At 37.0% G+C, this 15,891-nt stretch overlaps 1 protein-coding gene across 2 annotated transcripts in view; it reads right to left on the bottom strand.

Moving 5' to 3' along the window:
- Positions 1-13,601: 13,601 nt before the first annotated feature.
- Positions 13,602-15,891, bottom strand: part of gbe1b (glucan (1,4-alpha-), branching enzyme 1b) — a 155,251-nt gene continuing 152,961 nt past the window's right edge. Inside the window, exons 16-17 of one of the 2 annotated variants that reach the window (XR_014628575.1) lie at positions 14,375-15,025; positions 13,602-14,314 (exon numbers count right to left, since the gene is read on the bottom strand). Coding sequence is in view for 1 of the 2 variants with exons in the window: in XM_084418074.1 (XP_084274200.1) it covers positions 14,966-15,025 (60 nt within the window). In the remaining variant the exon portion in view is untranslated. Of the gene's footprint in view, positions 15,026-15,891 lie in introns of both variants that reach the window. The other variant, XM_084418074.1, reaches the window with a different exon arrangement.

The raw sequence follows: 15,891 nt of genomic DNA, 5'->3' as shown, positions 1-15,891 counted from the left end.
AAGAAAGAAACTCATACAGGTTTGGAACGACATGAGGGTTTTTTTTTTTTTTTTTTTTTGGCTAAACTATCCCTTTAAAACGTGAGCATAAAATGAGACAAGCTTTTGAGGAACGTTTATTTGTTCATCTCTTAATCATCATTGTATTGCATTGCATTATATGGTTTGTCCCTACAATAAAAACTAGAGCTTTGATCATTAAACTAGGCATTTAAATATTAAGACTATACATTATTAGAAGATAGAGAGTGACTGATATTTTAAGATTCATTTTATGTAAGTAATCTGCTATACTGTTATAAAGATCTCAGTGATTTACATTATCAGAATTTCATCTTATTTTTTTTGGCCATAATGAGCAACTGCATCAAATTGGATATTTTTGCTCATTTTGGGTGATTCTCAAACTGAGATTTTGTTCTCCTTATGTATGAGCTCCATATTATCATACGTGAGCCATAAATGCGTGATGTATCAAACATGATATACTATAACAACAAAAAACACCATAAAAAAGTTAAGTGCCTTCAATTAATTATTATCTTACATTTACACAACAACAATGTAAAATGTTAAGGGTTTTCCTTCACGTTTTTTTCACGTACAGACGCCAACGTTGTCAAAACAATCGCCATTCACATAGATTTGTGAAAACGACTAAAAACACTGTATTTTGCTTCCAGGCCAGTAGTGGGCGATGTCACTTTGTAAAGAAACACTACACACCGATAGACTGAACACGTAATACATTTTTTTTCACAAATTAGCATTTTTGGGGGGGGTTTACACTTAAACGGTGTGCAAAACTTGCACTTTGAAACCCGTTTTCAAAAGTTTGCGTTTTTAGGCCCCAAAAAATCCGTTGACGTGAAAATGAACAGCCAAATTGCATACAAATTTTTCCGTTTTTAGTTGGCAATGGTGTCGTGTAAACGTCTTTTCAAAATTTTACTTCAATTGTTATTTGTTTAGTTGGCCCAAACTCTAAAAAGTAGGACTCTAAAAAGTATGTTTGCTCAACCAGTTTTATAGTTCGTTCAACTAAAATATTTTTAGATTTTTAGAATACAGTCAAACATTTAGAAAACTAAGGCAAAGATTCTGTCAATTAAGATTTATTATTTGGTCATCATAAGTAGAAATTGCTTCGGACTAGTTATTAAGCAATTTTATAGGTTGTTCAATAAAACACACAGATAAAAACACATGATTGCCTTTATTTCAGAACAATTTGCAATATATTTGACACAGACTAAACATAGAGGCTGAAGTCCTTCAATTGACAAACATTACATTTGCAATACAACTGCATACATGCCGTACTCAAACCCATATAGCCCCACCTGTGTTTCATTTAGCTAGCCATGTATATAATCCCTGTTTGGTTCTGCTTGTTAGTATTTGATTGATTTTTGCCAGAGAAACCCAGTCATTTCAATAGGAATCCACATGATCGAGGTGAAACATGTCCCTTTGCAATGAGTTCAAGCTGTTCATAAATGCTTTTAAAAGTATTTTAGTGCAAATGCAGAAGTTACCAGAGTGAAAGCAACAAGTAAATTGGCAATAAAATCAAAACTATGTTGAGTAAAGTAAGGCAGTTAGAGCTGTATACATTTTCACAGCTGCAACTCTCTTGCTGCTCCCTTATTCTAGCAAATTTGTTCAAAGAAACCTTTGATGATAGTTTGATTTACAGAGTTTGACATTGGAAAAAGGCTCCCCAAAATATGCACCCTATCCAAACTCAAACATCTGTAGGCTGACTCACAAATAACACAGGGATCCTTTGTTGTAAGCAACTGTGGAAGCCTGTAATGAGAGATTCTAGTGTGTTCAGAGAAATAAACAACTTTCAAAACATTCAAACAAGTGGAGCTAAAGTACAGAAACATCATATGCAGAGACTCTTTCTTCAGGCTACATCGATTCGCCAGTATAGGCTGTCTTTATGAGTCGCTTGAAACTTTCACTCGCACTATTCCTTCAAAACAGTGGTATTTGAGGCTAAGTGTATCCCATCATTCGTCATGTTCTGGAACTCACGTACAACCTGCTTTTTATCACCTAACAAGTATGCTGTGTGTCCCATCAGGTAAAACTGGTTAAGTGTAAAGACAGAGAGGGAGTGGGTATTAGGCCATTCATTCCAATAATTCTTTCAGGAAGACTAGTATCATGACTGTCTCTCGCAGCTTTGTTTTTGAATGTTTTAATTTTCATACATTAAAAAGTGCAATTGTTAACTAGTTTCAGGTCATCGAAGATTCAAAGTGCCATTTACATTTTTCCGTTACCAACATTCTTTAAAGGGGTCATATAGTGGTACATGCACTTTTACAAGTTGATTGTACTGAAATGTGTGTTGGCAGTGCCTGTACACAACCATCATATAATGATAAAAATCCATCCAGTGTTTTTTTTTTAATCTCCTTATATGTTTTCCCGTCTCAAATCAAGCCATTCCCACAATTGTTGATTGACAGCAGCGTTTCAACACAGACCCGCCCTGAGCGAGCTGTCATCATAGTCCGCCATTGTTGATACGCTGGAGCAGAATGACGTCTAAGCGATTGTGGTGTTCTGCTCTTGGGTGTAATAACGAACACAGCAGTCATTTTGATGTTCCTAAACCTCAAAGAATGATGTTCGAACGCAGTGGCTGAGTTTTGTTTTCGAAGGGAATTTTCCCCACAATCAACGTCAATGCTTTCATGTTTGCGCGAATCATTTCTTACCAAACGAGGGGCAGTATAAAGCTGGTTTTGTTAAGAAGCTGCTCCTGAAAAAAGGATCGGTACCAACTATTCGTGTTCCTGCTGCACCTCCAGAAGAAGTGAGTGTAACGTTTTATTAACCTTTATATTAATCTTTGCAAATCGCTTGCATGCTTCACGATAAATGCGGCTAAGGTTTACACTCAGGGTACATTACGGCATGTTTTCTATGTACAACGTTCTCATAATCCCAAGTTTATAATGAACAACGCGTTATGGTTATTGTGTTATTATTAAAAACGGTGTACGCACAGAACAGAGGGGCGGGGTGAGCAAAGCTCATTATCATTTAAAGACACATGCACTTAAATGGCGTGCTGAAAACAGACCTGACCAGGTAAAATGAGTGTTTTCTTACAATACTAATGAGAATTTTTAATTAAAGTGTATTACAAACTTTTCATTTAGACCCTAAAGAATCATAATAACTTGTACAAAAATGGCATTATATGACCCCTTTAAAATATATTTTGTGCTCAACAGAAAAAAGAAACTCATACAGTTTCGACATGAGGGTGAGTAAATTATGACACATTTTCTCATTTTTGGGGGAACTATCCCTTTAAAATGTGAGTATCAAATGATACAAGCTTTTGAGGAACATTTATTTGTTGTGTTAAGTGTGTCCCATCAGGTAAAACCGGTTAAGTGTAAAGACAGAAAGCATTACTTTACTTGTTACATCAAAAAAGTAATCTGATTACGTAATGCATGTTACTTATATAACACATTACTCCATTACACTGTGTGTAACAAGGTTATACTGCATGTCAATTTTAAAAATGTTTTTATTTTTACAGATTGTGGAATTGACAGAAAACCTCAAGGCAGATGTATTTAAAATAAGTATCTTGCATCCTGTTATTGAATTAAGTGGCAGTTCAAATGAAATTAAACATTTTGAAACTATATTTGTGAAGAAAGAAACATTTACTAACTATATAAAAGCATAATAGCAGGTTTGAATGACTGGCTGTGGTACAAGTGTGATCAGAAAGGTCAGTTTTTCAGAAAAAACCCTGCAAGAGCAGGCGGATTAAATGATGGACAGAATAAATATAAATAAACGAAGACAGAAGCAAATGTCAAGTTTCATGTGGATTGCATTGTGAAAGGATTTTTATAAACATTTATTTGGTTTGTGAAACTAGAGACTTTTGTAAAACTGTAATTTTTAGAAAATGTACCACTTAGGCTAAAACTGGACCAAAGCAATTAAAACCAGACACATTGAATTTGAGCAAACCTTTGTCATGAGGTAAAGGTAAAAAAAGCTGTTTCCGGGGTGGTAACTTTTCAAAAGGTAATTTGTACCTAAAGAGTGCATATTAGTACCTCAAAAGTATATTGGTACCAAAATATTAGAACCTTCTTTAAATGGTACCGTTCCAGTGACAGCTTTTGTACCATTTTTTTCTGAGAAAGCACCCCAAGAGGGCAGAATAATCATGCATAATTCATAACGCTTTCACACACACACACACACACACACACACACACACACACACCTATTTTATTATAAACACTGTCATCCAATAAGTGTTATTCTATTAATATGAGCATTCATTAATATGGCATAAGAATGCGCTTTCAAGCTAAATGAAACTGGTCATAGCCAGCCTCATAGCCTACAAGAAGAAACAGTAAATGCAGGGTGCTGAGATACTCCTACCACTAGATGGAAGCATTATTACACAAACTCTGAGTACAACGCCAGCGAACAGTGAAAGAATAGTGTTTTTTTCACATCCCTTTATGAATATTTGAGCAAACCAAGGCCGTGTCCCTCACAGAACCTTTGAGAATGGCCTGCAACATCTGAACAACACTTGACTTATTTGAAACCAAGCAAACAGGTTTCCAGAAACGCAACGATTATTGCACATACGACTGCCTGAAGGAGTTTACTTTAAATAGTTTTATCATTAGAGTGTCTTCTTTCTGTCCCTAAAAGAGGAGAATCATCAGGGCTGGACTGGGGCTCAAATCAATTACAGTAATATGTGAAATATTATTACAATTTAAAATAATGGTTTTCTATTTGAATATACTTTAAAATATAATTTAGTTCTGTGATGCAAAGCTGAATTTTCAGCATAATTACTACAGTCGTCACATGATCAGAAATCATTCTAATATGCTGATTTGTTGTCAATGTAAGCAGTTGTGCGGTTTAATATATATTTTTGGAACCTGAGATAGAATTTCAGGATACGTTGATGAATAAAAAGTTGAAAAAGAACAGCATTTGTTCAAAATAAAAATATTTTCTAACAATATAAATCTTTACTAAACACTTTTTTATGAATTTAACACATCCTTGCTGAATAAAAGTATTAATTTGTTTCCAAAAAAGAAAGAAAGAAAAACAAAATTACTGAGCCCAAACTTTTGAATGGTAGGCTAGTATATTGTTAAAAAAGATTTCTATTTTAAATAAATGCTTTTCTTTTAAAAAAACGTTTTATTCATCAAAGAATCCTGAAAGGTCATCACCTCAAGTTATGAAAAAAAGGGCCCTATTTTAACGATCTAAGCGCATGGTCTAAAGGCACTTAGGGCGTGTCCGAAACCACTTTTGCTAGTTTAACGACAGGAAAAATTGGTCGGCGCGCCAGACGCATGGTCTAAAAAAAGGGTTGTCCCTATTCTCATAATGAGTAATGGGTGCGTTTTGGGATTTACGTGCATTAAACCAATCAGAGTCTCATCTCCCATTCCCTTTAAATGCTAGTTGCGCTCGCGCCATGGCAGATTCGCTATTTACATGGCGGAATTTGATAGTGGAAAGACCGAAGCCGTCTCCAGAGCGCAAACGGAAATGCTCGTGCGTGAGGTAAAAGTGCGCAAGCAGACCATCTACGGGACAAGCCGGATTCCACCATATCTTTATGTACGTAATAATAATCTTTTACATTGTAATCATTTTAATTTTAATATTTGGCATGTTTGTGTGCTGCTGTGGGTCCCTGTGTGTTTAATAAGAAGAATGTACGCGCGTTGTGGACCCGCCTATAGGCGCACATTACTAACGCGCTCTTTAAACAACAAAAAAATTTAAATATATTGCGCCATTGACTTTAGACCAGGTTTCAGTTGGTCAATGGCGCAGTCTATTTCTGTTGCCTCAAAATAGCAACGCGCCAACAATGCGCCAGAACACACCCCGTTTTCAGACCAGCACGCCCATGGGCGCACAAATGGGCGCAAATGCATTCGCTATTTAAACAACGTGGCGCAGGAGTGAAAATGATAACTGCGTCGGGCTGAGACTAGCAAAAAACACTTGCGTCGCGCTTGACGCTGATTGCGCCGGGTAAGATAGGGCCCTAAGCTGTACAACTCTTTCCAACACTGATAATAAAGCACCATGTTTCCAATGGCATCCGCTGTAAAAAGCTGCATAAAGCTCCTCGATCACTTATTTCCACAGCTCATGTTTTCTAGAGGTTTATTTTGTCTACTGAAATTTCTTGGAAAGATATTTTTGTGTCATCAGACCAATCCAAAAACACATTAAATAACAGTACAATCCACTGAAGAGATGCATGTCTATCCCTCACAACCTCGCTTTAATTCCCATTTCAAAATCAAAGATGGCGCTGCTGTGAATAAGGTCTATAGCCTTTTCATTGATTTTTGTTTCTCAGGTGCACCACTAGTGGTGGGGTGTTGCCGATCGGCCCATCGGGAAAAGTTCAGGTGCTCCCGATGGCCAGCCAAACTCGACCTGGAGCTTCATCCCCCGTCTAGCACTATTGTTAATGCAGCCCTCGGGGACAGGAGCTCTGACAAAACCCAAGTGAAATTTCATTATTACTGCCATTTGCTGGCTCATCAGTGAGATAATGCAAGTTTATCCGACTCACGAGGGAAATGGAAGATAGATGCAGAGCACATCTCTCTGTTCTACATTAAAGGCCAAACATATATCACACAAGTGTCAATGAAAGCGGATGATTTACACGGAGCATCAGTAAGTGGAGATGGAAGAGCAGATGAAGGAGAGCAAAAAAACGGAGGAAGAATAATGCACATAAAAAGAAGCTATTGTCCACATGTGACCTTGTGTGGGAGTGTGAGGTCGCAGCTTCCTTCAGCCGCTCTTCAGTTCCACACAGTCACAGCGGTGATTAATGACGAAGACTTGATTAGCTCAAAAGACCAGCGAAACAAAACGGTCCCAGCGCTCCTGTTGACTCCCCCCGTTTAGATTAACACATTCAATTCAAGAACTCTAATGAAAATGCCATTGGTCAGGATGAAAGGTACGATTAAGCACAACGTCCTCCTTCAAATTCACAATGGTCCTTGTGGAAGAGGCAGATATTTATGCAAAGTGGCCCTCTCAAAGCTTTTAGCAAACCAGAGAGGGATTTTAAGCCCTTTTGGTGTTACGTAAAGGTAAACGAGGTGTTCAGAACTCGTGTTGAACTGATGGGTTTGGAATAGGAATGTTTTCTTGCGCTCAGCCAACAAAATAAAAAAAAAGTAAAACTGAGCATATGGTTGAGCTGTCTTTTGCAACAGAAATTGGTCAAATAGCTTTTCTGCTGGTATTGTACACTGATATGGAAACCAGGTCCTACCTCAGAGTAAAAAAACTTAATATTGACTTAATATTTCGCAATTGTGACTTTCTCACATTTGTGTTTTTATATCTCATATTGTGACTTTGCTTCTTGTAATTCTTGTAGCTCTGGAATGACATCGTATCTGGGAATGACGTCACACTCGAGGTGACCATGCTGCAGTACACAGGTCAGAAAACTAAGATGGATGCATCCAGGCAAACCTTTGTACTTGCTCTTTGGAAATACAAACAGAAATACAGATAACAAACACCAATGCATCATGTCCACAAATAGAGATTGGATGGGCATCACTGAGTTTATTGAGACACAGACAAACAGAAGTGCTAATAAACAATGTATTTCTACTGTTTCATTAGGGTTAATGTGCTGAGCAGCCATATTGGATTCTGAAGTTAGGGTTGTTGCGGTTCCTCCGAGTTTCCCAGTTGCAACTCTAAGTTTAAAGTTCCTACTGGGAACTAGGACTTTACGACTTCCGATGACAAAGGAAATTAAGTTATATATCCCACACAGAAGGAATGTGTCGAAAAATTACACAAATTATGTGTAACACTAATTTACGTGTCAGTATTAACTAAAACGTGTAGAAAAAATAACCTATTTTACACATATCTATGTGTAGTTTAAAAGTTAACACAACTTGGGAATTTACTCAAAGCATTTAACACAATACGAGTAGACTGCTGTGCTTACACACTTCATGTGTTATTTTTATAACGCGACCGTCATTTAAATTAGCTAGTTGAACTGAGCCAATAAGGTCTAGTGACTTTGAGTGAACAGAATCCAGTTCCCGTGAGTTCAGTAGTGGATAATAGTCTGTTAATGACAGCAACTATTCTGTTTTTACTTCTATATTGTTGAAAATAAAACATTTATAACATATCACTTCGTTATCGACTACCCCCTCGCGTCAAAACTGTTCGTAAAACCAGGGAGGAGATGATTTGCGTCGAATCACGCCGGTGATGCAAGCAAGATTCTTGAGGTAAGCTGTAACTTACTTGAATTCATATTTTTTACTTATGTTTATTTACAAAAACAATATTTTCTGGTACTGTTATTGTAATACTGGTTTAAAAGCTAGGTTACGACGAGATTTTGCGGGGAAAAAAACAAGCTGAAACTGGCTAAATCCTTGATTGCAGTATTTACGTCTATGAATCTCAGCATTTTTGGAGAGAATTAAGGAAATGTAAGTATTACAATTGAATCTGCCATAATTTAATTTACAGTTCAGCTGAAATGTTTGAATATGCTGACAAAAGGGTGTTACTTACAAATATATATTCTGAATTATAGTATGATGGAGATTAAAAACAATTTGATGCTTGTGTAATGCTTGTAATGTTTTCTCCTCTCTCTCTTTCCCTCTTATATTTTTATATAGTGTTGGAACTGCGATCTTCTCTGAAGAAGAACTGAGCACATTTGTGTTTCTGGACACGCATGCATCCAGGGAACAGGGGACTGATGCATATGTCACACTTTTCTGGAAACACTTCAGGAGTTTCAAAGTCGCGATCTGATTGGTTGAATTCTACAGGACGTCCGGGAGACGTGCGTGTCGTGTTCTTTATCGGTCCGCCTGGAAACAAATGCTGTGACACCAAAACCCCTTGTGGAAGAAGAACGCCATTGTGTTCACAACTGTGAAAATGAGCACTTACCAGGATCAACCAAACGCTGGATTTTCAAAAGCATGTGAAGTTCGCGGCTCCGTTGTTGCTGTAAACTTGTACAACATTCTTGAATGGATCATTTATTAGATGCACGCCAGTCTGTTGTTGTAGGGACCTTGGAGAAACTCAACAGCAGTGCAAAATATGAAAAGACATTGCAGAAAAGGTGAGCGCATGTGGTGGAAGACAAACCTTGTAGTTCATTATAACATCTATAAAGACAGCCTTCATGGTTTCAATGTGGAACTAGACAAAGCTAGACTGACTTTCTTCTCAAATATTATAAACAGATACATAAATAACACACGCACTCTTTTTGCTACCGTAGAGAGACTGACAACCCCCCCAAGCCAGATTCCCCGTGAATTGCTCTCAGACAGCAAATGCAATGAGTTTGCTTCCTTCTTCTCCGAGACAATCAAAAATATCAGAAAGGCGATCAGCATATTCTCGTGTGGCACTGAGGTCAGACAGATCAGACCACATCCGCAGAAAGTTAAGTTATGTCTGATTTTGAAGAAATGAATGCTAAGATTTTGGAAGAAACAGTACAGTACCTTAAAACATCAACCTGCGCCCTTGACACACTCCCCACCTCCTTGGTTTAGAAGCAGATCTCCTAAAAGTGGTAAACTCCTCACTTCTCTCTGAGTTTTCCAAAGCCCCTTAAAACTGCAGTTGTCAAGCCCCTCCTGAAAAAGAGCAATCTGGATAGCAACATATTGAGCAATTACAGACCAATCTCAAATCTCCGTTTCATAGGCAAGATCATTGAACAAGTTTGTCTTCAATCAGCTGAACAACTTCCTAATCTCAAATGGATACTTTGACAATTTTCAATCTAGTTTCCGACCACATCACAGCACAGCTCATAAAGATAATAAACGATATTCGGTTAAATAGTCATACAGGCAAAACATCAATTCTGGTACTACTCGACCTCAGTGCTGCATTTGACACTGTTGATCACAACATACTTCTTGACAGGCTGGAAAACTGGGTCGGGCTTTCTGGGATAGTCCTAAAATGGTTCAGGTCATACTTAGAAGGGAGAGGTTATTATGTGAGTATAGGAGACCATAAATCTGAGTGGACATCCATGACATGCGGGGTCCCTCAAGGCTCGATTCTTGCGCCACTCCTGTTCAACCTGTACATGCTCCCAATGAGCCAAATAATGAGAAAGAACCAAATTGCTTACCACAGCTATGCAGACGACACACAGATTTACTTAGCCCTATCACCTAACGATTACAGCCCCATTGACTCCCTGTGCCAATGCATTGATGAAGTCAACAGTTGGATGTGGCAATCTTTCTTCAGTTAAACAAAGACAAAACTGAAGTCATTGCGTTTGGAAACAAAGATGAAGTTCTCAAGGTGAACGCATACCTTCACTCTAGGGGTCAAACAACCAAACATCAAGTCAGGAATCTCAGTGTGTCACTAGAGTCAGACCTTAGTTTCAGGACTCATGTCAAAGCAATAACTAAATCAGCATTCTATCATCTGAAAAATATTGCAAAAATTAGATGCTTTGTTTCCAGAAAAGACTTGGAAAAACTTGTTCATGCTTTCATCACCAGCAGGGTGGATTATTGTAATGGACTGCTCACTGGCCTTCCCAAAAAGACCATAAGATGCAGCTTATACAGAATGCTGAGCAGAACCAGAACATATGAACACATCACACCAGTCCTCAGGTCTTTACATTGGCTCCTAGTTACATTTAGGATTGATTTTAAAGTATTATTACTGGTATATAAATCACTCAATGGCCAAGGACCTCAATACATAGCAGATATGCTCACTGAATATAAACCCAACAGATCACTCAGATCATTAGGATCATATCAGCTAGAAATACCAAGGGTTCACTCTAAGCATGGCGAGTCCGCTTGTAGCTGTTATGCCAGCCGCAACTGTAACCAGCTTCCAGAAGAGATCAGATGTGCTCCTACAGTAGTCACATTCAAATCCAGACTAAACACACATCTGTTTAGCTGTGCATTCACTGAATGCGTCCGACTGATTACACTGTATTTTATTTTGCATCCTCCTTTTTATTCTAAACTGAACTCAAATGGCACTGAGAATTGGGTAAGAGAGATGAAACCATGCTTTTTCCCCAAAGGTGGACAAAATATGCTTATTCCCAAAGGTTGGCTTTTTAAAGACTGTTTTTATGATCACTTTTACTGTGGAAAAAATGGAGGAGTACAGACATTGTTTCTTCAGCATCAAATCATCATATAAGAATGGTTTCTGAAGGATCATGTGAGTAATGATGCTGAAAATTCAGATTTGTCATCAAAGGAATAAATTAAATTTTAAACAACCCAAACACGCCTATATACATTTGGATGCTGCATTAAACAAATTCTTAAAGGGGGAAAAAAAATCATTAAATAAAATCAACTTCATAGCTGATTCCAAGTGATCAAGGGCTTAGGAAATTCCAATTCAGCCCATTGCAGTTTCCGCCAGTAGTAGGCACTCATGCAACGTAAGCAATGACGTACATCCGAGTGAACGAGATGGAGGGAAGTTAGCGAGTGAAGGGCATGACAATTTTGGACTGGAACGCAGCCTTGGTTGATCATGGAAGGTCAGCAGCAAAGACATTGTTTAATAAAGTATATTTGTGTTATGTAACATATTTAATTATTGCAAGTTTGTGTAATATTCTGAGTTTGCATTTCACCATTTATATTAATTTTGATGAATACTGAATCAGATTTTTTTTTTGTGTGCGAGTGAGTGAGATGAGTAAATGACACACAACGCTTCCAGATTTCTCTCAACATGCGGAAAGGAGAGCTGTCAGTGAAAACATGGGAAAACAATGTAATTTATGTAACCTGTTTCTCATGTTTGTGAGTTTATCTCTCTTAGTGACTGTAAATCCCACAATTGTGATCTTATTTGTGACTTTCCATCTCACAATGTGACTGACTATCACAAAGTTCATATTTCACAATTGTGATTTTTTTTTTGTGTGGTGATTTTATATCTCGCAATGTGACTATATCTCACATTTGCAACTTGGTTTCTCACCATTAGTATTTTCTAACTTAATACCTCACAACTGCAAATTTATTTCTCATAATTGGGACTTTATATCTCATAATGTGACTTCACTTGATGAACTTATTGAACTGAATCAACATTGAACTGACTTCAGCTGAATAAGAATAACTTTATCTCACAATTGCATCCTATTCTTGAGCCGAAAATGGGTTTCCATAGTTTACCACAAGAAATATTACTCAAAATAAACATGCACTGGTGAGTTACATAACACTTTAATAGAGTAAGCTATAAAAAGTCCTTGAATAAGTATATCAATGCATGAGGATGTGGTTTGTTGTCTGTTTTTTTGAGAACTTTAGAGACTTGATCTGTTAATCTCAGTGATAAAGATGTCACTGTCACTAGACAAAGCCTTTTTAAACGTCTCTATATACAATCACTGCATTAAGCCTGACAAGCTCTCAGTGCAAATTTGCCTGAGATCAATGGCTGTGAAAGCACATCCAGACTAACAGGCAAATATCTACCTTAGAGGCACGACGAGTTGCATACATCTCATAATAAAAGGGACCAGGTCTGGTTCTGGCTTCTGATTGGTCAATTACTGAGCCCCTAAAGCACGGGTGTCCAAAACTGCTCCTGGAGGGCCACCCTCCTCTCCCCAATGTTTTGCGTTCCCTCGCGAAACTCTTAAGACTTTGCGAGCCAACGCAAAAGGGGGAACGCAAAACATTTTCCCTTTAGGGGCTCTGTAACTGGTATGTACAGTGATTTAGTCGCGATAAAATAGTATTTACATTTATGCATTTGGCAGACGCTTTTATCCAAAGCGACTAACATTGCATTTCAAGGTACACATTCACATTCGTATCAGTTCTTGCTTTCCCTGGGAATTGAACCCGTGACCTTGTCGTTGCAAGCGCCAACGCTCTACTGTTTGAGCTACAGGAAAACTACAAGTATGTGATAAAATATGATTTAGTAATAACTATGATGCGAAACACCTCATCATTACACTATATGGGACCCGTAGAGTATTTCTATGTCTGTTGGATATCAACATTCTGTCAGGGACTTTATCTTCTGGTGAAATTATCCACTTAATGAATATGTATAATATCTAATGTTGCTGTCATTAATTAAATAACATTTATTTTCTCCATATACATTTTAAAAAATTCTTCAGTAAGGACTTTTAAGCTAAACCAACAAAGACCCAAATGATTCAAAGCAAAAATATAATCGAGAAATAGAAAACGGATATCTTGTACTTCTTTTAATGTGGGAATGATCCACTCATCCCATGAAGAATTACACATGACATACTGTAACTGAATACTTGACTAGGGAGATTGACTCTGTCATTAGTTAAATATTTGAGTGGTCATTCTTGAGCTTGTTTTCGTGGTAACAGCACACTAAAATGCTAATTTAAATGCTAAAATTTGAGAATTGAATATGATTTTACTTCCAAAACTCTGTTGAGCTCTATAAGAGCAAGAAACGAGCAGTCCTTCTTTCTTTCTAGAAGTGCTTTATTTCAGTTAATATGGTTTACACACACAAATAGCCCAGTGTTTAACATTGCACACAAACAAATGTTGACCATCACAAGGATAACTTTTGAATTTGACAGCTTTTAATGCTTTTGTTTCAATTTTCATAAATAAAACCATTCGACAATAACTGCTGTATTTTCGAAATAACAAAAATCATGTAGAATAAGCGTAAACCTTTATTCAAGACGCTTTCTGGAAAGCCGTTTCTCAGTATAACAGGTTATATTACTGCACATCTACAATCATCAAATTCATTAAGGGCAATTTTAGATTCTTTGAACCACGAAACCACGAAGACAGAGCAAAATGAGCAACAAGTGGAGCAACAGGATAATAATGCATGTATTTCTGCACACAGACTTATTTTTGGATCTCTATCGGTGCTACAAAATCAGTGGTCAGTGAAGAGAAAGTGGAAAATATACTATAAAACATTAACAAAACACTAAAAATTAATTCATTATTATTATTAGCACAAGCTATCTCTGTGTTAATACAGCTTTTGTTTTAAAATAATAAAAAAAAAATCTAATTTAGTAAGTGAAATTAATATTATCAAATCCTGGTTATGATTGAAAATATTTTCAAGGCACTGAACAACAGCCTGTCAGAACTTATAACTTAGATTTTATGACACAGAGTTTATGTATTAAAAATATATAATTCAACTGAGCTCACTATGAAACTGACATGTAATTGATACATCCTTCTTGAATGATTTTTTGAACTTGGATGAATTAATACATGGTTCAAATTCATATTTTTACAGAACAGTTCCAGAATATGCTTGAGTCATATTCGAATTAAATAGCAGACAGATCACACTTATTGTCAATTAATTATATTTACTTTTCACAATTATTTATGGTATTACAAATACAGTGCTGACAAATATTGCTTATAATACTGGCCAAAGTCAAATTATCATTTAGTGATTATTAACTTCAACATTATTTACTGTTGAATAGTAATTTCACGCATTACCACAACTAACCACAGCAAGATGCATCTTTATGAAACAAATAAACCTAGGCATTTGAAGAACAGAAATAGTGGGGTTATACTGATTTGATTAAACTTTATCTAAGTTAGAGCAGAGCGATGTTCTTCGTTATTAATGTGTGAACAATGACAGGAAAAGTTACCTGAGATGAAATGGCCTAGAAGGTATTCACAACATCTTGTACTCAATTGAGTTTGGTGGCAGTTCACAGGGAAAATGTGTGGTTTCTAAAGGATGATGGCAAACACGCTGTGAATGGAGGTAGGTTGAAGCGTGCTGGCTTTCCATCTCGCGGTGAATCGCTGATTGTGTTTCACTAGCAGTAATCGATTTCCTCGTTGGCCAGAACAATAGCGGTTCTGCAGGGAATGTAAACCTGAGAGAGTGGAAGAGACACAGAGGGAAAGAGATCAAAGGGACTCAGCATTTGTTTGAGGCACTGTAGCACATTTTGAAACAATGCATAACATAAAAAGTTTCAATGTCTAAAGCACTGTGGAATGTGAAAAAGTTTCAAGCGAAAGTTAGACTACAGCTATGACTAGGCCCAAGTGGAGTCTGCATGTGTTTTTCACATTCATGAGGCGAAAATATGCAGAAGTGTTTAATATATGTACATGACAGGGATGTGCAGGAATTTGTGTGTTTGAACTCATCATCAGCATTAAGCTAATTCGATAAAAATTCAATGATCTCATTTCACTATGGAAAGAGTTGTTGACTCAAATAGCAGGAAGGACAGAGATTTTCCTTCACTACAATTCATCTGTACATTAAAAAAATCAAAGTTTTTTGCAATTTGAATTTTTGCATTTAAAGGGATACTCCACTTTTTTTGGAAATAGGCTCATTTTACAACTCCCCCAGAGTTAAACAGTTGAGTTTTATCGGTTTCGAATCCATTCAGCCAATCTCCGGGTCTGGCGGTACCACTTTTAGCATAGCTTAGCATAATGAATTGAACCGGACAAGACCATTAGCATCTCTCTCAAAAAAATGAACAAAGAGTTTCGATATTTTTCCTATTTAAAACTTGACTCTTCCGTAGTTACATCGTGTACTAAGGCCGACGGAAAATGAAAAGTTGCGATTTTCTAGGCTGATATGGCTAGGAACTATACTCTCATTCCTGCGTAATAATCAAGAAACTTTGCTGCAGTACCATGAGTGAAGCAGGCGTAATGATATGACGCAACTGAGAAAAGTTGAAAATCGCAAAAAATGAGAAAATCGCAACTTTTC

This window comes from Rutilus rutilus (assembly GCF_951802725.1).
Source record: "Rutilus rutilus genome assembly, chromosome: 9".
NCBI lineage: Eukaryota > Metazoa > Chordata > Actinopteri > Cypriniformes > Leuciscidae > Rutilus > Rutilus rutilus.
Note: the sequence above shows the minus strand (reverse complement) of the source record. Positions and strands in the feature narration are given on the sequence as shown.